Source organism: Bos indicus, chromosome 9, assembly GCF_029378745.1.
Source record: "Bos indicus isolate NIAB-ARS_2022 breed Sahiwal x Tharparkar chromosome 9, NIAB-ARS_B.indTharparkar_mat_pri_1.0, whole genome shotgun sequence".
Taxonomy (NCBI): Eukaryota; Metazoa; Chordata; class Mammalia; order Artiodactyla; family Bovidae; genus Bos; species Bos indicus.
In genome coordinates, this window is record NC_091768.1 from 45,454,001 (window position 1) to 45,478,322 (window position 24,322).

The 24,322-nt window shown below is 36.5% G+C and overlaps 1 protein-coding gene across 6 annotated transcripts in view; it reads left to right on the top strand.

The window, feature by feature from the left end:
* HACE1 (HECT domain and ankyrin repeat containing E3 ubiquitin protein ligase 1) overlaps positions 1 to 24,322 on the top strand; it is a 118,350-nt gene that overhangs the window by 61,431 nt on the left and 32,597 nt on the right. For all 6 annotated transcript variants that reach the window (XM_070796026.1, XM_070796025.1, XM_070796029.1 and 3 more), the window contains 6 exons: positions 4,961 to 5,295; positions 13,197 to 13,265; positions 13,509 to 13,596; positions 20,140 to 20,251; positions 20,341 to 20,438; positions 20,610 to 20,697. In XM_070796026.1, coding sequence (XP_070652127.1) covers positions 4,961 to 5,295; positions 13,197 to 13,265; positions 13,509 to 13,596; positions 20,140 to 20,251; positions 20,341 to 20,438; positions 20,610 to 20,697 — 790 coding nt within the window. The remainder of the gene's footprint in view (positions 1 to 4,960; positions 5,296 to 13,196; positions 13,266 to 13,508; positions 13,597 to 20,139; positions 20,252 to 20,340; positions 20,439 to 20,609; positions 20,698 to 24,322) is intronic.

Genomic DNA, 24,322 nt, shown 5'->3' on the forward strand with positions numbered 1-24,322 from the left:
TGTTGTCACCCTGTTTATTTAACTTATATGCAGAGTACATCATGAGAAACGCTGGACTGGAAGAAACACAAGCTGTAATCAAGATTGCTGGGAGAAATATCAATAACCTCAGATATGCAGATGACACCACCCTTATGGCAGAAAGTGAAGAGGAACTCAAAAGCCTCTTGATGAAAGTGAAAGTGGAGAGTGAAAAAGTTGGCTTGAAGCTCAACATTCAGAAAACGAAGATCATGGCATCCAGTCCCACCACTTCATGGGAAATAGATGGGGAAACGGTGGAAACAGTGTCAGACTTTATTTTTCTGGGCTCCAAAATCACTGCAGATGGTGACTGCAGCCATGAAATTAAAAGATGCTTACTCCTTGGAAGGAAAGTTATGACCAACCTAGATAGCATATTCAAAAGCAGAGACATTACTTTGCCAACAAAAATTCGTCTAGTCAAGGCTATGGTTTTTCCTGTGGTCATGTATGGATGTGAGAGTTGGACTGTGAAGAAGGCTGAGCGCGGAAGAATTGATGCTTTTGAACTGTGGTGTTGGAGAAGACTCTTGAGAGTCCCTTGGACTGCAGGGAGATCCAACCAGTCCATTCTGAAGGAGATCAGCCCTGGGATTTCTTTGGAAGGAATGATGCTAAAGCTGAAACTCCAGTACTTTGGCCACCTCATGCAAAGAGTTGACTCATTGGAAAAGACTCTGATGCTGGGAGGGATTGGGGGCAGGAGGAGAAGGGGACGACAGAGGATGAGATGGCTGGATGGCATCACTGACTCGATGGACATGAGTCTGAGTGAACTCCGGGAGTTGGTGATGGACCAGGGAGGCCTGGCTTGCTGTGATTCATGGGGTCGTAAAGAGTCGGACACGACTGAGTGACTGATCTGATATGATCTGATAATGATTTAAAATTCATGGTCCAAAATCACAATTACATTTTCATCAACCTAATATAAAGTTCTTTACTTATATTTTATTTCATTTGTTAGTGTCTTTATTTCTCTTCTTGAGGAATTTTTTTTCTGTGTCATTGACAATTGCTTTTGTTTCTGACCACTTATTTTCTCTTAAATTTTGACCTTTCACTTTGGTAAAACATTTTTGTACAAAACTCAATCAGTTTTTTTTAAACATTAGCAAGTGTTGCTCTTAAGGAATTAATTTCTTTCTATCTAATTTTATGAATTAATTGTGTGGACTCTTTGGAGGATGGCAAAATGATCTTCCCTCCCAGTTATAAAGATAAAAAATAGAAACTACATTGTGATCCATGTATTTAATGTCTTCTGTTCGTTGTGGGACGATTGAAGTTATAAAAATCTGAACCATCTGCTGAGTTGCTACAATGTAAGATTGGAAATACCATTTTAATTTTTACCACATTTTGTCTAAGGTAGCAGTTGCTCCCTAGTTTCTGTTTCATTAACTAGGTACTCTAACATGTCACTTTATTGCTGGGATTAGCTAATGGGTTTTCCATTAAGAATGAGTGGGTTTATAGGCCATGTGTTTTTAGTAGGTGAAATTGTTTAACATCCTGTTACTAGTTTTCTGATTTATCTTAGAAGTACTTTAAGTTAATCTTAACACTTAGCCATTCTTTCAGTGTCAAGAGATTTTTATCTAGAGCCTTGCAAACTTTGAAACATCTGAAGGAGAAGGTAGTTCTGGTTATCGAAGCAGGGTGAGCATGAGGAATACAGTTTAGGCTTCTTGAATCCTGATACGGTCTTTTTTTGTGAGTAGTAAACTGTGACTATTAATGGTTTCATAGAATTATAATTGGAGAAATTTGGAAGCCAAGAAAGATTGAGAAACTTTTAAGATCTTATCTTTCGGATTATGGCATTTGACATTATGAAGTGAGAATAGACTAACAGAATTTCAAAATACTGTTGATGAATTTAAGTTAATAATGCTTCCCTGTCAAACTTGTATCTAATTTGGCACATGGATAGTGAAGATTGTTAAATTGTCCAACAAGTTTGGGATTTTTATGTTACAGCTTTGACTTGTTAATTTGAAATGTTTTGAAAATCATGTATGATTGTCAAATTATTGATGTTATAGGTAGAATATAGTTCTGTGGTGAAAATCAACTCAGTAATAAGAAATGAAGTATTATTTTCATAGTGCCAAGAAGCCTAATATTTTCTATAGCCATTACTCATTTTTCTGTAACATTGGATATGTATGGTTCTATGTATCTAGTGTTTTTTATCAGTATTATTTATGAATAGAATGGTTTGCAATTATTTATTTTTAATTTTTAAAATTTATTTTAATCTTTTTTGTCTGTGACTGCTACTCCAGTTTTAAAGTTATTTTCACAGCATTCTTTTTGTTATTGAGGAATAAATCTTTTGAAGAAGTTTTCAAAGGGACAACTCCCTAGGTAAAAATGCTTTAAGGTTGAGATTTCTTTTTAGTGTACATATGAAGGAGGAAATATACAGTGAGAAAAAGAGAAAATAAAGAAAGGCCTAAGATAACTGACTACTTCTCTGCTTTTTTTCCTCATTCTCTTTTAATTCTTAGCTGTGCTACTTTACTGAAAATTCTTTCTAGCTTTTCTTAGTATCGTTCTTGTCACTGTCATTTTTACACAGATCAGCTTTTTTGGATATTATTTCTGGAATTATTCAGACTTCACCTTTAATTTTTGCAGGTTGTCAGCTTTTGGGAATAGGATGGTTGCAGTTCAGGCTCAGTGCTCTCATCCGCACGTGAGCAGTAGGTATTGCTTCCTGCCTTAGCCTTCATCTCCATCCAGTGTGGGGATTTTCTGAGTTTTGTCAACTCTCACTTAGAGGCCATTTATTCCTTTTGTTTGAAGCAGTTTTTCATCACCACCTATTCTTTCTTTAGAGGGCGTTTATTTTTTTGATGTAAAGCTAAAATACTTTTGCTGACATAAAAAGTTCTTTTTCATGTTTTATAGCAGGGCTAACGTTTTTCTCATGAAGAGAAACTATAGACCTAAACCTGGATCATGATTAAAATTAAGACATTTCCAGTGAAGGTATCATGTCATTGTTGATGACTGCTGGTGCTTCTTGTCCTTCTTTTAAGCAGTTCAGCCATCCTTTAAGAAGTTAGGCACCCAACTCCTGTGCCTAACCTTGGAAAAGCCTTGTTTGTGGGAGAGAAGCGTGCTCATTTCAACTTCAGAAAATGTTTATCAGAAATTCTCACTTTGTGAACCTGTTTACCTAGGCTGTATTAATTAAATATATGTTGAATGAATGAACTGTTTTTTTGTTGATGGTGGAAGGGTTTTTTCCTTCTTTTTGGTTTAATATTTAAGTGAAAACTTAGGGGTGATTTAAGTGTTTGCAGATTCAAGAAGTAGAATAGTCTCAAAAAGAGAATGTTCTGGAAATCTGAATATAGTCTGAAGGTAATAGTAGTGGGATTTATTAGATAATAACTAGAAAGAATTTCTTGGCAGAACAGAACTTTAGAAAGTTCTAAATATGGCTGTGTAATCTCTTTACTAGCCTTTAAAAAATAAGAATCTTTTACTTGAAATAGTTAAGGGTGGGTCTTTCAGAAGCAGATGTCTAGTTTGTAGCATTCTGTGATCATATAAGAATCAAAAAGTAAGATTAATTTTTATATTCATTTGTAGAAAGACAGTTTATCACTCTCATTAGGAATATTGAGAATCATGTGGGAATGGAAGACCAACTGCTATCTCCCCTGCCCTCCCATGCCTTCACTGTTCATTTTTATTTGGGTATTAAAGTGTTCTAGCAGGTCTTTTTTTCCTCCGAGTTTTATTGAGCTATAATTGTTATATAAAATGTTGAGTAACTTCAAGGTATAGTGTGATGATTTGATACAAGTATGTATTGCAAAATCTTTACTCGAGTAAGGTTAGTTAACACATCCTTCACCTCACATAGTCACTACTTTGTTGCTCTTGTTGTGCTGAGAACATTAAAGCTTTACTCTCATAGCAACTTTTAATTGTACAATACAGTGTTGATAACTATAGTGACCATGCTGTACATTAGATCCCTAGTAGCATGTCTTTTAATAATAGTTGGGCATTTATATTTCTCCTTCTGTTAAAAACTACTATTTACTAGAGATAATGTATGTATTTCATCTTCTCCAGTCCTTAGTCCTGTTGTAGCATTTGTGATCACATGGTATTTTAAAGATAAATTTTCATTTGCTGTTAATTTACAAAAAACATTTCATTATTCTCAAACGGAATATTTTACATAGTGTAGAAATAATAAACTGTTTATTCCCATTTTCTTTTTCATTAAGCTGTTAATCTTTACTTTGAATTCCGGATTTGCTAGCCAATATTTGATAATTACTATTATTAGAGATGAGTTGTCTGTGATTGGGTATGCCTCTGTGTGTATGTGTACTTGTAAATGCTGTGATATCTAAAATTTCTTGTCATAAATTTTCAAAATCTCAGAGATTACGTGTAAAGAAAAAGGCAGTAAACCAAGTTGTTTATTAAGTTCTTTATGAATACTTATTTTTTAAATTGAAAAGCAGCATAATTAAAAACAGTCGACACATTAATACAGTAAAGATTTTAGGGAATTGTACTCATAAAAGTAATTATGGTTTTGAAACTAAATAATTGAAAAATTTTAAAAGAAGGAAGATTGCTTATAAATTTTTTTGTTAGAGTGTAGTTTTCTTTTTTTTTATTCCAAGGAATAAATAAATGCAAAATCAGCTTTTGCCATAAATGAAGTAATTATATGACATTTATATTTTTGTTACTTTTGCCATAAATGAAGTAATTATATGACATTTATATTTTTGTTACTTATCTTTAGGCATTGCAGTCACATAAACTTGGGAAAATAGAAGTATCTAGAGTAAATATTCTCTCATAATATTTGTCTGAGTGGGTTTCTTTTTTTTCCTGCAGTTTAAGAATGATGATTTAAAAAAAAAAAACACTTTTCTTTTTTTCTTAGCCTCTTGAATTGCTTTGGCACTCATTAGATGAATGGCTAGTTTTAATAGCTACAGAATTGATGAAAAACAAAAAGGACTCAACGGATATCACTTCTATTTTGCTGAAACAAAAAGGCCAAGATCAAGATGGTACTTCCATTCCTCCATTTGAACCTCCAGGACCTGGGAGCTATGAAAATCTGTCCACTGGCACAGGGGAATCTAAACCAGATGTGCTTGGAGGGAAACAGGAAGCCAGTGCAGACTGTCAGGATGTTATTTCTATGACAGCTAACCGGCTAAGTGCTGTCATTCAAGCTTTTTACATGTGCTGTTCTTGTCAGATGCCTCCAGGGTAAGAAAGTTTCTGCTTATTTTGTGTGCTGATCTCTGCCTGTCAGTAACCAGTGTTGTGGCTGGAGCAGCCCTTGTGGTTCTTATTATGATTGCAAGACACCCTTCAGCAATAACTATCAGGAAACTTTGAAAAAAAAAAAAAGGTTTATTACTTACAGGACCTGGAAATTGCATGACACACCTGGGGCCACACAGCAAGGTTGCCAGTAGAAAAAAAGCTTGAGGGCTTGGGGTTCTGTTTTTATTGGAGTTTAAGGTAGAGGCCTGGGGTTTCAAAAGCTCACTCTTTATTGCTGAATTTGAAACATTGAGAGTGGGAATTTAAAGCATGAGAAAACACAAGTGGCTCAAACCGTCAGTTATCAAAATCAATCAAGATCTCTGAAACAAAGGAGCTTGGAGATGAGGGGTGGCTCTTTATCTAGTTGTGGATCTGGCATTGTGTTTATTGGAGATAGTCATCTTTGAAGTGGACAAAGTGGAGGCCATCTGATAGATTATCCTGGTTTGTAGTTTGAATGTATCTGGTGATTTTCCTGAGTGGCCCATCTAGCAATAGGCACGAAGTTTATCCATATATGAGCTGTTGTGGTTACTTCTCTGAATTTTACATCAAGTTGTCCTAATCTGTCTTATATGAATTTGGAAAAGGAGCAGTTTTAGTTCTCAGTGATTCCAAGTAAGAAGGGTGGGAGAAAAATTGGAAACATTAATTTGGAGAATTTTAGCTAGATGTTGGAGGAAATGAAAATTCAGTATCCAGTCAAGTTTACAGGTAGGGAAAAAACCTCAAAGACAGTTAAGAGGACTAGAATCTGATATCTACAAGGGTGTACTGTAATTTTCCATTGAAATGTAATTTTTCTCTTTACTGTTGCCCTCATTCCTATCAGAGATAATCAAAGTAAGACTAGTATGTTTGCACAGTAAATCGAGTTTTGTTAAACTTGACCTGGTTATTTATATAGTGGAGGAAGAATAGTGATTGGTCATTTAGGCTCCTTTTTGTCTGTTTTGCCAGAACTTTTCATAAGGAATCTCAGATTGAACGTTTAAAAGCCTCTAGAGGCTAAGAAGCCAAGCCAAGGACTCACTATCACATTTTGCCTGCAGTGCCTATAGATTTGGGTGAATTCCTCTCTTCTTGAGGTCCCCAAAATATCTTGAAGTTTCTGGGCCTGCCAGGAAGTGACCTTCCTTACTTACCTGGTAACTCTGCCAGGAACCCTGTAAGCAAGGTACCAGGTTGATTTTTCCACAGTTTTATTGGCTTCATAAAATTAACACCCTTAGTTCCCTAAAGTTGTCTGGTCATATCAGAGTCTATACATTCTTCTGTCAAAGGGAGACATTCCAGTCAAAGCTTTGGCAGTATAACCGGTGTTTTCGATTGTGTCGTGTTACAAGGAGAACAGATTTTTACTGAACTTATGCAAGTTACTATATTGCCGTGAAAATAAGGATACCCAGAGAGTTTCCAAATTCTGGAGGGATCAGGTTAGGAGAAAAAGTAGTTGTTTCATGTTTGTTCACAGAGGTATGCTTTACCAAATTGTTGAGTTATTGCTAGTGTAGAAGGAGAAGTTTCTGTAAGTCTGAAAAGCAAAATATTGAAGAAGTAGCAGTGTTTCAAACAAAAATTCATAAAAATTGTGATCATCCTTCATGAATTCATTAAGTCCTATATAATTCTTGATATTGATCTTTGGTTAACAGTGTTATGAATCTGTTTTTTCCCTTAGAGTTCTATAAATGCTTACCCTGTTCAGTGGTAGGATGTGAAAATTATCAGAAACTTGTATTTGTCAGAGTCCTTTCCATGAATCTCCTTAAAGATGAAGCACCTTTGCAAAAGCATCAGAGTAAAATAATAACTGGCTGTAATTGGGAAAAGACTTGAAAAATGCCAGTGGTTGAAGATATGATGAGAGTTCATTGTAATGCAGTTGACAGGGGAATTTGGTTATTTCTGTGACACACAACATTTTAAGATGATAGCTGGAATTATGATGAATAATATTACATATCAGAGTTTTAAGGAAATTTTGTGTTATTTCTGGAAAACTTACGTTAATAATACATATCCAAATAAGGATATTGATAAAGAAGGTTTAGCATTATTTCTTATCTGACGTTTAATGTATCAGATAAGCCTAATTAGTTTAATGTCTCTCTTTTTATAAGGAGAGAAAACATATCTTTTGAGATGTTCCAGGGGCCTTTTGAAAAATCCAAAAGTTACTTCTAGGTCAAAAAGACTTCGTTTAGAATTTGATTTGGGGAAGTTTGTTTAAAAATATTAAAAAGATTTTAGACACTTGACTAAATAGGATCACAGATCATTATGAAATAATAATTATCTACCTAACCAAAGTGACAGATGATTTTAAAGGCAAATGCATATACTTACGTTGTTGTGAGCAAATCTTAACTCTTCCTATTGAGAAGACTCATTTTTCTTATATCCGATTAAGATAGCATGGGACTTCCCTGGTGACTCAGATGGTAAGGAGTCCACCTGTACTGCAGGAGACCCGGGTTCAAACCCTGGGTTAGAAAGATCCCCTGGAGAAGGAAGTGGCACCCATTCCAGTATTCTTGCCTGGAGAATTCCATGGACAGAGGGGCCTGTGGGCTACAGTCGATGGGGTCACAAAGAGTTGGATATGACTGAGCGAGTTTCACTTAATCACTTAAAGACAGCATGAAATACAGGAAATTATTTTGCTAAAATACAAAATCTTTGCTTTTCTAGCCAGATTACTTAGAGGGTAAAGGAAAACTTTTTACAGTTTCTTTCTCTATCAGCAGCAGACAAACACTGCAGGAAAACTGTCCTTTTAGCAGATGAAAAAAATTGCATACACATATCATTGATAATAAAGCTTGTTGGGGAAAAAGCCTGCCAGTACAGGTAAAATCCTTTCATTCTGTATCTTTCCACCTTCCTGTCTTTCCTATATCATTTGTTCTTTATTTCCTTCTTTCCTCTTCTGAAATAACCAGCTTTACTTTAGGACAAAATTACTTAAAATTTTCTTAACAAGGGGGTGATAGGATGAGATGGTTGGATGACATCACCGACTCAGTGGACACGAGTTTGAGCAAACTTCCCTTCCCTGTGAAGGACAGGGAAGCATGGCATGCTGCATTCCATGGGGTTGCAAAGAGTTGGACAGGACTTAGCGACTGAATATCAACACCTTTCTTATTCCAAAACACATCCTACTTTCCTTGCATTCAGAGACAGTTCCTCTGTTATTTTCACTAGTTTAAATTGAATATATTAATCAGAATTCTTAACCCTTAGAAACTTTACTTTCTAGTGAAAACTGAGAAGCAAGCAACTGTAAACTGCCTGCTATATCAGAATTCTTTGTATTAACAAATTTATGAATAAGTTGATAATTTCTAGAAGCACATGCTTCCTTATAGTATAATTTTTCAGTGTGGTACAAGACATGTTTACCAAGGAGAACCAAAAAGCTCAAAGTGGATAAACTGATATTCAGTATTAGTGTTTTACCTTATTTGGAAATGACCCAGATAGTCAATAAATTTTCCATCATTTAACTTAGCAGAACTCTGAAGTTTCAAGTCACCAAAGAGATTCGGGAAACTATTTTTAAGAAGACATTCCATAAAATACGTATGGATGTGAGAGTTGGACCATAAAGAAGGCTGAGTGCTGAAGAATTGATGCTTTTGATCTGTAGTGTTGGAAAAGACTCTTGAGAGTCCCTTGGACTGCAAGGAGATCAAACCAGTCAATTGTAAGAGAACTCAGTCCTGAATATTCATTGGAAGGACTGATGCTGAAGCTCCAATACTTTGACCACCTGATGTGAAGAATCGAATCATTGGAAAAGACCCTGATGCTGGGAAAGATTGAAGGCAGGAGGAGAAGGGGACCACAGAGGATGAGATGGTTGGATGGCATCACCGGCTTGATGGACATGAGTTTGAGCAGGCTCCGGAAGATGGTGAAGGGAGGCCTGATGTTCTGTAGTCCATGGGGTTGCAAAGAGTTGGATGTGACTGAGCGACTGAACAACAACAACAAAACTATTGCTGAAAATTCACCTAAACTCTTATTCTACTTACATCTCTTTAAATCACTTATTCTTAACAATTATGTTTAGATTACTCATGAAAGTCTCATGAGACATTAGGCAAAATTGGTCATCATCCCAAGTAATTTTTCTTACTGACAAATTTTGTAACCTAGATAACATGAACTTATTTGAATAGTAAACCCAAGTAGAATAAAAGCTGCATGTCTATATTATATCTGATATTGATAAATTTGAGACATGACTTTTAATTGAACTAACAAACTTAAACTACCTTTTATTTGTAGAAGATTATCCCAGATCACATGGAATTGAAAAATGTTGGATTAGTTCATGTATTACTGAGTTTCAGAATACTTAATTCATAGTATTTATTTTTAAGCCAATTAAATACAGCTTTTTTTACAAATTAATTTTGTCAATACTATCCAGAGATAGAGAAAAAAAGTCACTTGCATGTAATGTATATCCATAGGCATACAGAAACATGCAGCCAGACAGAACCACCCTATAGTTTCCATTCCAAAATTTTCCCTGTGAATCAGGTGCAACAGTATACAACTTATTATTTTATAGTTTACCTTTGAGTCCAGATTGTGTCTGGCAGATGGAACAAGTTAAGGTTACCTGCTCCTGACTAGAGCTTTTTACTAGGATTTGTGGAGACTTCTAAGATTTGTATTTGTCTTTGGCAAGTTATCTTCAGGAGGGTGTGGACTAGATTTTCAGTAAGAGAGATTTTATAACAGTTTATATTTTAAAAAGGCCTCTTTCCCTCCCACTTTTTCCTTCAGTCTCTGGTGATTGTGGGCAGAATTTTAGTTACCTTCTTGGATATTTATGTTTCAAAGACATGATGAGACTTAAATCTTCAGGGACAGAGGAAGAATATAAATTTCCTCCTAGGATTTTTAGTGCCTTTTGGATGGTTTTCGTATCCCAACAAAAGGTAGTAGGGCTACCTTGTACTTAGGGTGAGTGTCCTGTAAAAATAATTCTCTGGACTCAGGGTCAAATGGGGCTTTTCCAGGGTTAAAAATGAAGAGGCAGTTTGGTCACTTTGGTCATGGACATGATGAATCCATTGGATCATGCCAATTTTGCACAGCAGGGGATGGACCTCATCTTAATATTTTCCATTCACAGTGAGCCTTAGCAGTGATCACTATGATGGAAAAGTTGGCATGGGGTCAGGCATTAAATACCCAAGTGAGGGGAGGCAGTGCCATGGTAATGAATATTGGTGGGTCCAGGGGCCTTTTGCCTTCTCGTGTCCCTTTCTTTCCTCACTCACAGCCTTGATAACCCTGTCAGCTTTTGATTTGGCAGCAGGGAAGCCTCATGAGGCATGTTTCCTAGTTCTGCCTTGTGCAGGAGAAAGTGGAAAGTGGGTCAGGATCTGTATTAGACTATTCTTGTTCAGTTGCTCAATCTTGTCCAACTCTTTGCCACCCCATGGACTGCAACACGCCAGGCTTCCCTGTCCTTCACTATTTCCCAGACTTTGCTCAGACTCATGTCTGTTGTGTCAATGATGCCATCCAACCATCTTATCTTCTGTCAGTTAAGGAGTAGTTTTTGATTTCCGTTTCTACTTCTTGTTTTTTTTTTTTTTTTCTTTTACCTTAATCTTATGTGTTGTTACTGGAAAATTTTAGACGACAACACTGTGAGCCCCTTTGTAGGTGGCTGCTTTCCTTTCCAGGGTGTCCCAAGGGAGCATTCCAGAATGGTGGTCTGCCTATATTAGCATCATATGCTCAGGCTCTTGGGAAAAGCTCCCAGGCATCTGAAATGTAATATACAATTTTAGCATATTAGCATGCATGACATTGAATAATGCCCAGGAAGCGGCCAGGAGGTTTTGTGTTTATCAGAGAGCTAGTGTACCTCCTCAGGGTTCCTAGGAGGCACTGGCACCAGAGGTTTAGAATTTTTTATTTGTCCATTCATTTTTTCGGAGAAGGTAATGGCAGCCCACTCCAGTGTTCTTGCCTGGAGAATCCCAGGGACGGGGGAGTCTGGTGGGCTGCCGTCTATGGGGTCGCACAGAGTCCGATACGACTGAAGCAACTTAGCAGCAGCAGCAGCAGCAGCACACACATTAATAGTCAGTTAAGGTCTTTATCATTAGTGGTCTCATCATCTCATTAGACCATATGGCCTTGATCACACTTCTCTGAGATTGTTGGATTATGGCATCCATAACCTTTTGGGTTGGATGCCTTAGGCAACACATGATGGGCACTATGTAAAAGCACGTCGCAGCAAGTCAGACCCTCAGCAAGTGGTACTCTTTTCCCAGATGGTGTTACTCACCTGAGTTAAGTGATAGTAAGCAGGCTGCAGCTAACAGGCATTCCCCTTGATTTACTGCAGTGGTAATCATGCAGTCCTGCTGATTATGCCAACCGTTTTATGTGCCAGTCTCCACCTATCAATAACCAGTGTTGTGGCTGGACTAATCCTTGATTCTTACTATGATTACAGATGTCCTTCAGCAATAACCATTGGAAACCTTTGAGGGGAGAAAGATTTATTACTTCTAGGACCTGGAAATTACATGGCACACGTGGGGTCACACAGTGAGGTTATTGTAGAGGGAGTGAGAAAATATGCATATAAGCTTGGGGTTGAGGGTGGAGGGGCACTTGGATTTTGAAAAGTGAAAGTCACTCAGTCGTGTCCGGCTCTTTGTGACCCCATGGATTACATCGTTTTCTTCAGGCCAGAAGACTGGGGTGGGTAGCCATTTCCTTCTCCAGGGGATCTTCCCAACCCAGGGATCGAACTTGGGTCTCCCATATTGCAGGCGGATTCTTTACCAGCTGAGCTGTCAGGCCCTAGCGTGACATGAATGAATTACATCCCAAGACACTCTGTTTCTCTTTAATTATATGGTCATCATGTAATATTCTGATTATTTTTTATTTTTCAAATCTTTGTCCAGGGAATCCCAAGAATAATGGAGTGGGTTGCCATGCCCTTCTCCAGGGGATCTTCCAACCCAGGGATCAAACCCACGTCTCTTGTATCTCCTGCATTGGCAGGCGGGTTCTTTACCACTACCGCCACCTGGGAAAGGTTTTGAGGACTCACTTTTTATTGGTGAATTTAAAACATACAAGTGGGAATATAAAGTATGAGAAGAGTAAAAGTCAGGTGATCCAAATGGTCAGTTATCAAAGTTAACCAGAATCTCTAAACACAGGAGCCTCAGTGGGAGGCATTCTGGCACTTTATCTAGTCGTGGGGCTGGCATTGTGTTTATTCAAGATAGCCGTCTTTGAAGTGGATGCCTCACCAACCAAGCCTTAAGTCAGGCACTTGCATTACAAAGCAGAGAAAACCCAGTTTCTGATGAAGAAAAGCTATAATTTCTTTGTAATAGCAGAAATAAAAAATACAATGCTGTTTTGGTTCTATTCTAATTTTCAGGATACTCATTGAACTGATCTGGAATTAATACAGAATATTTGAGTTTTAAACATCGATATGTGTTATTAACATGTAGGATGGTGAATGTTACTTTGTATAGGATCATTTAATTATATGTTGGCAACAGAGATACTTAAAACTTCGAGGTTTTTAAAAAGTCACTTTATATCATCTGTTAATGAAAAATTATTTTATTATCTATATGAGTGTGTGTGTATAGTTATATATTTCACATTATAAATTGACTAGGCATGCCTCAGAGTCTATAAAGAAAATCCAATCCCCATTTTCTTTTTTGATTAGAAGCCAGTCGAATTCAATACATAGTCAAATTTACCGTATCATCAACTTTTGTCTATGTATTCTGATTGTTTTTTACCCTTCACAGAATGACTTCGCCCCGTTTCATTGAATTTGTCTGCAAACATGATGAAGTTTTAAAATGCTTTGTTAACAGGTAAAACTTTCTTGGTTTAATGGACTGCTCTTGTAACTTTTTCTTTCTTACAGTTTTTATCTCAACAGAAAAAATATTACTTCTATTATTATCTAAAAAATGTTCATTGACAAGTACAAGTATAGTAGGTGTGGGTTAATATGTATTTTTATTCTATTTCAATATCTGTGTATCTAAATTTATATGTCACTTAATGCTACTCATCCTTCCCATTTATACAAGCAGCGCATGTTTTTCTTTTAGGAATCCCAAGATTATATTTGACCACTTTCACTTCCTTCTCGAATGTCCTGAATTGATGTCAAGATTCATGCATATCATAAAGGCACAGGTAGTGCTTTTTAAAATCTCTCTTTAGCCTGTCTAAGGAAAATTAAGTTTTTAATTTGAATACTATTCAGTAATTACTAGAGACCACCTACTGTAAGTGAAGTGACTTTACCTTATTCTTTAGTATATGGCATTACCCTAATGTGTTACTTTTGTATGAGGTGTAAATTTAAGAAATGTGTATTGAGTGCCTACTGTGTGCAAAGATAGCACCTTGTCACATTCCTGAAATGGAACACTAATCCTGTAAGGCCAGTGGTTCTTGGGGATTTTATCCCCAAATACATTTGGAAAATATAACAAATGCCTTGTTGGGGATTTATAAAGCATATCAGCAGTTTACTAAAGGCTTTGGAAGCCCTTTGGTAAATACAGTGGTTTAACTTTGTTAACCCTCCAAACTTATTTGACCTGAGAGCTTTCCTTCCCAAGGGTTCATTCCGTATATCTCATTTTTATGAGACGTGCTTGGGAAAAGCTCATTTTGCTACTTGCCAGCTATGTGACTTTGGGCATCTTTCTAATATTCTTGAGCCTTGAGATCTTCTTTTACAAAAACAGAGATAATGATTCTTTAACTTCATAAAACTGCTGTTGTGAAGAATATGTTTTAAATAGTGACTGGTATATATATTCAATAAGTGGTAATTGTTTTGGAGATCAAAAGCATATGTTCTATCTCCAAAGGGATCTTAATTCAGCCTAGCAGGGGAGATAATAAATATACTTGTAAAATACTGTAATTGTAGTATCACAGTTTTACCTAGTTCTTCAGGAGTTTGAGGGAGGAAGGGCTTGTGTTTGGCTGCTGTAGTCAAGGGAGATTTTAAAGACGAGGTGGATTTTAATCTAGACTTTGAAAAACATGCAAATTTTTGATAGGAATAAATAGGGAAGATGAACATTCTAGCCAAGATATGGATCAGGGCATGTAGATGGAAAAGTTGGTTAAAGCAGGAATTTTGTGTAGGTGAGGAATGAGAGTAGATTAGGGTTATACTACATGGAATCGTGATTGCCAGATTGAAGAATTTTCATTTGCTAGACTGTCAGGAGCCACTCGGAGAAAGCAATGGCAACCCACTCCAGTACTCTTGCCTGGAAAATCCCATGGATGGAGGAGCCTGGTAGGCTGCAGTCCATGGGGTCGCTAAGAGTCGGACACGACTGAGCGACTTCACTTTCACTTTTCACTTTCATGCATTGGAGAAGGAAATGGCAACCCACTCCAGTGTTCTTGCCTGGAGAATCCCAGGGACTGGGGAGCCTGGTGGGCTGCTGTCTATGGGTCGCCCAGAGTCGGACACGACTGAAGTGACTTAGCAGCAGCAGCAGGAGCCACTGATAACTTTATTTCAGGAGAATAACATGATCCTGCCAAAGTTTTAGGAAATAATTTGTCTGAAATGTAGGCTAGACTGGAGGCAAAGGTTTGGTTATTAGTCATAAGGTAAATGCTATAGGTGTTTTAAAATGTCTTCAGGGACAGTGATCCTTTCAATAATTAAAAAAAAGCTAAGAACTAAGCCTTATAAAATTATACACATGTATATAGGTCTTTGGCATCTGTTTAATAATGATGATGTAAAAGAGAAAGTAGTGCTAATAACTTACATTTATTGAATGCTAACTTTAGGTCAGGTTCCATACATTTGTTTTATATAGATTATTTTATTTTCATAGCAATCATATGATATAGCTACTTATTTACTGAAGAGGTTAAATAACTTAAGTCATTCAGCTGCTTAGTGGGGGAACTAGAATCTAAAAAATTTTCTCTGGTTCTTAAATTCATTTTCTTAATCTACACTATTATCCATTCTAGGGTAAATGCGATTATAGGTAAAAGAAACTTATAGTTTTTGAAAGAGGTAGTTTGTTATTTTTAATACTGTCTCTGTTTTTCACTTCCTTTTCCCTCTTCCCTTCCTGAGTGATTCATTCAAAAACCATCTGGATTAGCTATCCACCTTCTTGACTCACAGAAGGGGTTTTGTCGCCTAACCAATACAGGTGTCCACATGGCAGAGTGGTGGCCCAGTGAGAGGTTTTGGAACTTGGATGTGCTAAAGGAGGGTGTATGTGTGGAAGAGGAGCTCAACATAGAGTGTGTGAGTTGGAGCAGTATATGGAGGATGTCCAGTGTGCAAGCTGGTGATAGTTGCTCAGAGTAGTTTGACAGAACTTGAGTGGAGTAACAGAGCTTGAGTGGGGTATAGGGTGTCTATGCAATGAATGGTCCACATCAGTGACAGAAGATTGATTATGTATGAGGTAGGGCAGTTGACTGAATTAGTAAAGATAATGGAAGCCTAGCATCTTACTGTTGGAGAAAGGAGTTAAAAGATGGAGGAAGACAATGAATCATGTACTGTTGAATTAGAATTGGAGATACCAGTGTGAACTTAAGAGTTTCCAGTGTCAGTAGATAGATATAGCAAATCTGGGACCCACTTCTTGGCCTCTGAATACCATTCTCAGTAGACTAGGACCTGTTGGAGAAATGGCTAATTTAGGGAACGTGTGAGATGAACCTGCATCATCTTATCGTGCAAGAAAGTTGTTCAAAGAATGATGAGATTGTGTCAAAATGATTCAGAAGCAGCTTGAATAGGCTCTAGTGGCCAAATTTGGAATAATTTGAACATCAAAATAAATATTGATGGCAAAATACTGCAAATAAAATTGAAGCTCATAAGTCTATAGTGAAAGAATTAATGAATAAATGGAAACTATGATGAAGGGTGGTATATTTTTATAATCTCAAAGCATCTCCTTTTAGAATACTAATTATAAAGATTAAAAAGGAACTTTACAGTGGAAAAGTTTGGCAATGGTCCCAGCAGACATACCAGTGTGCCAGGACTGAGAATATGGCATCACTTCTTAGATACTGTTGACAAAGATACACACCCTGAATTTAATCATGGGAAATCATGGTTGTTGTTATTCTGTCACTAAATTGTGTCCCATTCTCTGTGACACCATAATAATCAGACTAACTCTAATTGAGAGACATTCTACAATATAATTTACAATATAAGCAATCTTTAAATGTAGGTCCTGAAAATTAAGAAAGCACAGAACAACTGTGCCAAATGAAAGAGACAGATATTAATAAATACAGTTCATGAGTCATTACGCTATACAGGATATTATTTGGAACCTGGCAAAACTTGAAATGGGGGTCTGAAGATTAGATATATCAGTGTTAATTTCCTGATTTTGATGATTGTGAACTGCTTATGTAGATGAATTCTCTTGTTTGTAGGATATATACACTAAAGTATTTTCTAGGACTGTGTGGACATCATATTAGCAGCTTACTCACATTAGGGGGAAGAAGACACCATTGTACTATACTAAGAAACTGGAGGCTATAACAGAAAAAAGTAAAAACAACTACCTCTGCTAAGATTGACTTCTTCTTCTGTTGGTGGTTTTCAGGTGGCCTGGTAGTTAAAGGGAGAGACATTTTGTATTGCTGTACAAATACTGTTAAGAGGAGCCTCTGTTATCAGTCCTGTTTTGTGAATTATTTTATGGAAATACAGGTACTCAGAAAGTTTACATACAGAAATGTGTCCTTTGGTTTTGTAGGCATATGTACATATATGTGTTGGGGAGATATTTTGATCTTAACAGGTAACTTACTAGCTTTTTGTACCTTTTAATGTTACATTTGAATTACTTTTTAAAAAAAGTTGCCATGTGTGTTTATTTTAAAACTGGTTCTCATTTTCTAGATAAAGGATAGAGTTTAATATTTAATCTCTTATAATGGCAAATAGGTTTATTGTCATTTAAAATACTTATTTGCAGTCATTTTAACATTGGTGTGAGTGATAAGAGCAGTATGTGTTAGCATCCTCAATTCAGTTCAGTTGCTCAGTCGTGTCCGACTTTGCGACCCCATGGTCTGCAGCATACCAGGCTTCCCTGTCTGTCACCAACTCCCGGAGCCTGCTCAAGTTCATATTCATTGAGTTGGTGACGCCATCCAACCATCTCGTCCTCTATTGTCCCCTTCTCCTCCTATCTTCAGTCTTTCCCAGCATCAGGGTCTTTTCCAATGAGTCGGTTCTTCGTATCAGGTGGCCAAAGTTAGGATTCTGGGAGGTGAGTATTTGCACAAATTACCTAACCTCTTGGTTCTGCATTTTTCCCTTCTGTAAAATGGGAATAATAATAATGAGTCCCTTTTTCTCAGAGTGTTGTAAAGGTTATATGTGAAAATGCATGTTAAATGCTTAAAATAGTACCTGGCTTATAGGTGCTTTAATAAACGTTAGCTAATTTGTGATTATAATAATAACTGTCTTCATTTAATCCTCAGAATTAGCCCTTCCAAGTAGGTATGATTTCCCCCACTTTACAGGTAGGAATACTGAGAGGATTACATGTAGGAAGTTCTGAGAGGATTGGTAATTCCCTTCAGGTCACAAACCTAGTAGTGATTGATCTGGGATTTCAAAACATTGTTCATCAAAATTCAAAGCCCGTATTTAAATACATTACTTCTGTGTAATGTTTTCTCCTCTTTTACCTAGATTTTAGGAATAATCAGCATTAAAATGTCAAGCACTTACATTCTAGTCTGTGTACTAAAAATGAAATATACCCAGTAATGAATATAACAATAGCAACATTTTATTCAAGATGTGGAAAACTTCTAGAAGTATGGATAAAATTATACATTTAATTTTGGAAAGGGAACATTTTTTCTTATTGGAAGAACAGATATTAAAAGGCAAAAATTAATCTTGCACAAGTTATTTTCATAAAAATATTTTATTAAGAATTGGTTGAAAGTGGTGTTTAAGTCTTTTGAAGCAAAACTAATATTTAGCTCAGATAAAGAAATTTACTGGTGTCCTAAAAATTGCATGAGAGAGAACCTCTTTGTGGTGTTGGATATTGATCATATTTATCTCTTGAAACTGTTGCCTTTTCTGGTATTGCAGCACCCTGATTCTCCTTTGACTTTCCTAGCTGTGTGTATCATTTGGTAATAAACAAATTCTCAGTATTGACCTGTGATCATAAACTTCTCCATTCTTGGTGTATGTCCCTGTATCTTTAATGTCTTGAACATGAGATATTACCTTATCTCCTATATTATCTTCATTCATGACTCTTTCTAGTGTCTCACCTGCAGAACATTCTAGTATTTATTTCCAAGCTCTTAGTAGTTATATCCCTATTAACCTTAAATTCAGAATTTATAAGATCTCATTTGTTATCTTCACCAGTACCTTCTAGGAATTGGGGTAGATAGTGGTGGGGCAGGGGGTTCCCCCTCTAAGCTATTTCTGATGTAAATTTCTGTCCTTAGAGTCCTTCTCTTAAAGGAGTAATGTCTTTCAGATTTTCTTAATTATTCTTTCCTACCATGACCAGGACCATATCACTCAATTACTAGTATTTCAGCTGCTGTGTAGATGGCCTCCCTTTATCCTGGTACTACTCTCATTTTAATTACTGCATTTACCATGCTATTTCTCTGACCAGGTACCTTCAGTGGCCATTGTGTCTTGACTCAAAGGATCCATAATTATGTCCTTGATTTACTTACAAAAACTTATTTCCTTCAATGTATATAGGGTTATGCTGGCACCTTCACTGCCTCTTCCAGGGGATGTGGTTTCTTTTGTGCCTTTTTTCTTGTCTCCCTTAGCCTGGTGTGCTTTCTTTTCCTCCTGCTTGAGCAGATCCTACCCACTTATAAGTCCTGGTTCAGACCAGGATCCCATGAAGCCTTTGTACTCCACTCATCTACACAGTCTCAAAATTCTTGGTGCACTGTGATCTGTACATTACTGTTTAGAACTTGGTATCATTATATGTGTTGTATTGTTTCAGTGTTAGTCTCATCTCTTTATACTGAACAGTTTCTAGCAGTGAAATTTTTACAGCTCTTGTTACCTGGAGTATCCGCACATTCTAGGTACTTGGTAATACTTTCAGATTAATAAAATTACAAATCATTTACAGTTTGTATATCTGGCAAATGAACGAAAGGTAGAGACTATCTTAACTGTTCACAAGATCTTATTTTTCAGTTTTTAGGGTAGAGGAAGGAAAGAAAAACAGTTTAACAAATTCCATTTTAGTTTCTACATATGTTCGAAGGATAGAAGTTAGAATTAGGTGTAAAGATTGTTTTCATAGAAAATTAAATGGAATATGCAACATAACTTTTCTGGATATGGAAATTCATTTTTACAAACCTTTTGGGGTTTAAAAGAAATAGAGTGTGTGTTCAATTGTGTGTCTGATATTAAATTCTTCTAATTTATCAAGTCTTCTCTGTAGATAATGCAGGGAATTAAAAGAAATACACTATCTAGGTAGCAAAGTATTTCAACTTAGATTGGCCTTTTTGTGAATAGTAAATAAAATGTCAGAACATTATTTAGAACTAATTATAAATGTATAAGAATGATTATTTGTAGAAAGGACATTTAGAATGCTAGTTAAGTAAATCTTATAGTTAAGTGACTGCAGTCCTGCTAACATATTTCACTGTTATTTGTTGGGGTAGCCATTTAAAGATCGCTGTGAATGGTTCTATGAACATTTGCATTCAGGACAGCCAGATTCAGACATGGTGCACAGGCCAGTGAATGAAAATGATATCCTGCTGGTTCATAGAGGTATGTTTAGAAATGATATGTGTATAAGACACAAAATACTAGTTTTTGTAAATTTTAGTATGTAAAATTAACCACTGCTACATATTTAGATTCTATTTTTAGGAGTAGCTGTGAAGTTGTGTCAAAAGCAAATTGTGCAAAGCTAAAGCAAGGAATTGCTGTACGGTTCCATGGAGAAGAAGGCATGGTGGGTATACAAATAAGTGTTGTTAAGATCACTGTCTATAAAAGATTGAAAAGCCTTTGCATAAAGTTTAATATTTAATTGATAATGGAAGAAATTTAATGTTATTATAATTTAGAAAAAATTTCACCATTATATTTCTATTGATACTTAATCTTATTTTCTTGAACTCAGGGTCAAGGTGTTGTCCGTGAGTGGTTTGATATTCTGTCTAATGAGATAGTCAATCCTGATTATGCATTGTTTACCCAGTCAGCTGATGGTAAGTTGTACAGTTAAGATGACTTTTTCTGTGATTTGTCACATTTTCAGACTGCACTACTTCAGTGCCTTTTATCCTTTGATTTCTACAGTAGCCTGTGAGCTAGGGTGACTGTTCCCTTTTCATAGATGAGGAAATTGAAATTCAGAGTTTTTGTCTACGATAGCCATTCACAAGTGGTAGGATCATGAATAGAACCTGACTCAGCGTAGCATTCTTTCCTCTATAAGCAGTTGGTTCTCAAATGCTTATCTCAAGTACTGTTGCTGGCCTCAAGGAAGTTTTCTTCAGTTATTTGTAAAATAAAGCTAAATTTATTCAATTTAAGGCTTGACCTTTAGTCTACTTTTCTTGAATTAAAATTTCCTTTTATAAAATGGTACTAGTAGATGAACTTTTAAAAAAATATAAGTCCTTGTTTGGAAAAATTAAAATTTGCTAACCCTATATGAGTTTCCAACTCTTGGAAGTTTTTTGATCATTAAAAGCAAGTCTAGAAGTCATGGTATTAAATCTTAACTTATAGTATGTTTACATTACTATAGTAACTTTGTTTTCAGTCCTTTTAAAAGATTGACGTGGTAACTAAAAAGCTTTTATTTAATCATGTAATACAGATAAAAGACTCTTCCTTATTGAAATGTTGTTTGCTGCCTACAGACTTACAGTTTGATATTGTAGGCTAAAGGGCTTCCCTGGTGGCTCAGACGGTATAGAAATCTGCCTGCATTGTGGGAGACCTGGGTTCGATTCCTGGGTGGGGAAGATCCCCTGGAGAAGGGAATGGCAACCCACTCCAGTATTCTTGCCTGAAGGATTTCATGGACAGAGGAGACTGCTGAACTGCATCCATGATTCCTAAGAGTCGGACACAACTAAGTGACTAACACACATACATTGTAGACTAAATGGAAGTGGTTACCACCTCATGTGTATAAGATATACCTGAGAGTTTTCTAACTTAAGAAGACTTACATCCAAGTGAAGGTGGGATTTCAGGTTTTAAATGCTTTGTACAATTGCTTTTGTTTTCTGAAAATTTTTTCTTTCTCAGTGTTTAAATTTTTCTGTAAGAAGAGAGTGTCTCATTAATTATAGTTTCTGATTGCATTCAACCAAGCCACCAGAAATCTCCACTGAATAAGAAGGATGACTGTAAGAGAAGCAAGTGGGGCTGGGCTTCATGATGCTAGGCAAATGCAGGAATTCACCTGTTTGATGGGCTCCTCAAATACACTTGGTCTATTTGAGATTATTTAGGAATGTGGGACTTGCTGCTTTAATTCTGTAACCTTTTGATTATTTTCTCTGAGATAAATTGGCATCTTTGTGATTTTTATGACAAATTTGATGAAGCCCTGGTTTAGCTATTTAGACCTAATCTCTGAAGCAGGATTTAGCATTCAGTTCAGTTCAGTCACTCAGTTGTGTCCGACTCTTTGCGACCCCATGAATCCCAGCACGCCAGGCCTCTGTGTCCATCACCAACTCCCGGAGTTCACTCAAACTCACGTCCATCGAGTCGGTGATGCCATCCAGTCATCTCATCCTCTGTTGTCCCCTTTTCCTCCTGCCCCCAGTCCCTCCCAGCATCATGATCTTTTCCAATGAGTCAACTCTTTACATGAGTTGGCCAAAGTATTGGAATTTCAGCTTCAGTATCAGTCCTTCCAATGAACACCCAGGACTGATCTCTCTTAGGATAGACTGGTTGGACCTCCTTGCAGTCCAAGGGACTCTCAAGAGACTTCTCCAACACCACAGTTCAAAAGCATCAATTCTTTGGCACTTAGCTTTCTTCACAGTCCAACTCTCACATCCATACATGACCACTGGAAAAACCATAGCCTTGACTAGATGGACCTTTTTTGGCAAAATAATATCTCTGCTTTTTAATATTAAGACATTGTATTTTAGATTTATGTTTTTTCTTTATAGTCCCTTATTCTGAGCTGTCTCTTTAGTTTCATATCTGAGAAATATATTTGGTGTGAAATCATTAGATTGCACACCAGATGTACTTACTCATTCTTGCTGGCTCAGTTGCTAAAGAATCCGCCTATAATGCAGAAGACAGCCTGCAGTGCAGAATATCTGGGTTTGATCCCTGGGTCAGGAAGACCGCCTGGAGAAGGAATGGCACCCTACTCCAGTATTCTTACCTGGGAAATTTCAGGAACAGAGGAGCCTGGCAGGCTACAGTCCATGGGGTTGCAAGAGTTAGACACAGCTTAGGTATTAAACCATCACCACCACTTACTCTACAGATTTATAGCAGATAATATGTTGAAGCACATAGACCATAAAGTTTGTGACTTGTCCTTTTCATGAGCCATATAAGTTTTCTCTTTGGGGTTATATTATTAGTAAATTAAAAAGTAGATGAAAACATTTTCTTGTTCTAGAAAGTTACATTTAGGATTCCCAAATATGGGAGATGCTTGGATAGACCTAATGTATACAGTAATTTCTTTAAAACTTGCTTTCTAATTAAATTAAGATGCTTATTATAGAGCAGTAGTCATGGAGGGGAGGGACCAGTGCCTTTGGTGTGTTCTACTGAATGTCAGTCCTTGTACTGTCCTTTTGGCTGTGATCTTGGGCTTATAAATATAATATTTCTGCAGCTCAATTCCCATATTTGAAAATGGTGAGTACCTGTGGTTTGTAATGTAGAGGGAAAATAGCTGATGTCTAAAAATGCTTAGTCCAATGCCTGGCACATAGAAATCAGAAATAAATATTAGGGGCTATTATTACTATTCTATGAAAATGATATTTTCTTATTGAATAGGTTTTTTCTGAGATGATGAAATGTCACAGCTTTACGGATTTGAACTTAAAGCATGACATAAACTTTATATTCTATCTTAATTCATTTTCAAGTTAAAAACTTATGCATTTCCTGAAGACTTTTCCCCTTATTTCCTTTTTGTTCTTTTGATTTCTCTATATCTATTCTTTTTGATAATTCAGATTTCCCGGTAAGTACTTAAAGAAGTTATGTACAGACTTATGAGGGGAAATAGGTAAAATTGTGATTATTCTCAGAATATTGTTATTTTTGAAATTATATTTTTTTGTCTTTGAAGTGTTTCTTCATCTCACAAAACTTTGCTTTGACTTTTAATACCCAGTCTTACATTGTGACTGGGAATGATTCTCAAAAGATACTTTACAGTGGCCCTTTTAAGTCATTCAGCTGTAAGTATCCATACATGTACCTTACATTTAAGTAAACTTACTACTGGTCATGGTAATTTAGTCCAGTGCCAGCACTGATAAAGACCAGCGAAGCACAAAGAGTTTATGGATGCTCCTGTTGAGTAGTTTCAGTTGTGTATCTGTTATGTCATCCAGCAAGTGAGACAGAGACTGCCCTTGGACAGACTTTCATGTCTTTAGTTCCCAGCACTGTGCAGGGGTTAGAGGTGATGCTCATCAATGGGTATTGAATAAATTTGGCCAACAAACAAAAATGTATGCTCAATAACCAAACATTTTACTTTCCAATACTTTGCTTTTCCTTTACTTATTTTTTGATGTTATTTCATTAGATTTATCAGTTATTCTTTCTTTTTGCCCAAGTTGCCTAGAAGAGAAATATATAGGATGATCTTAATAA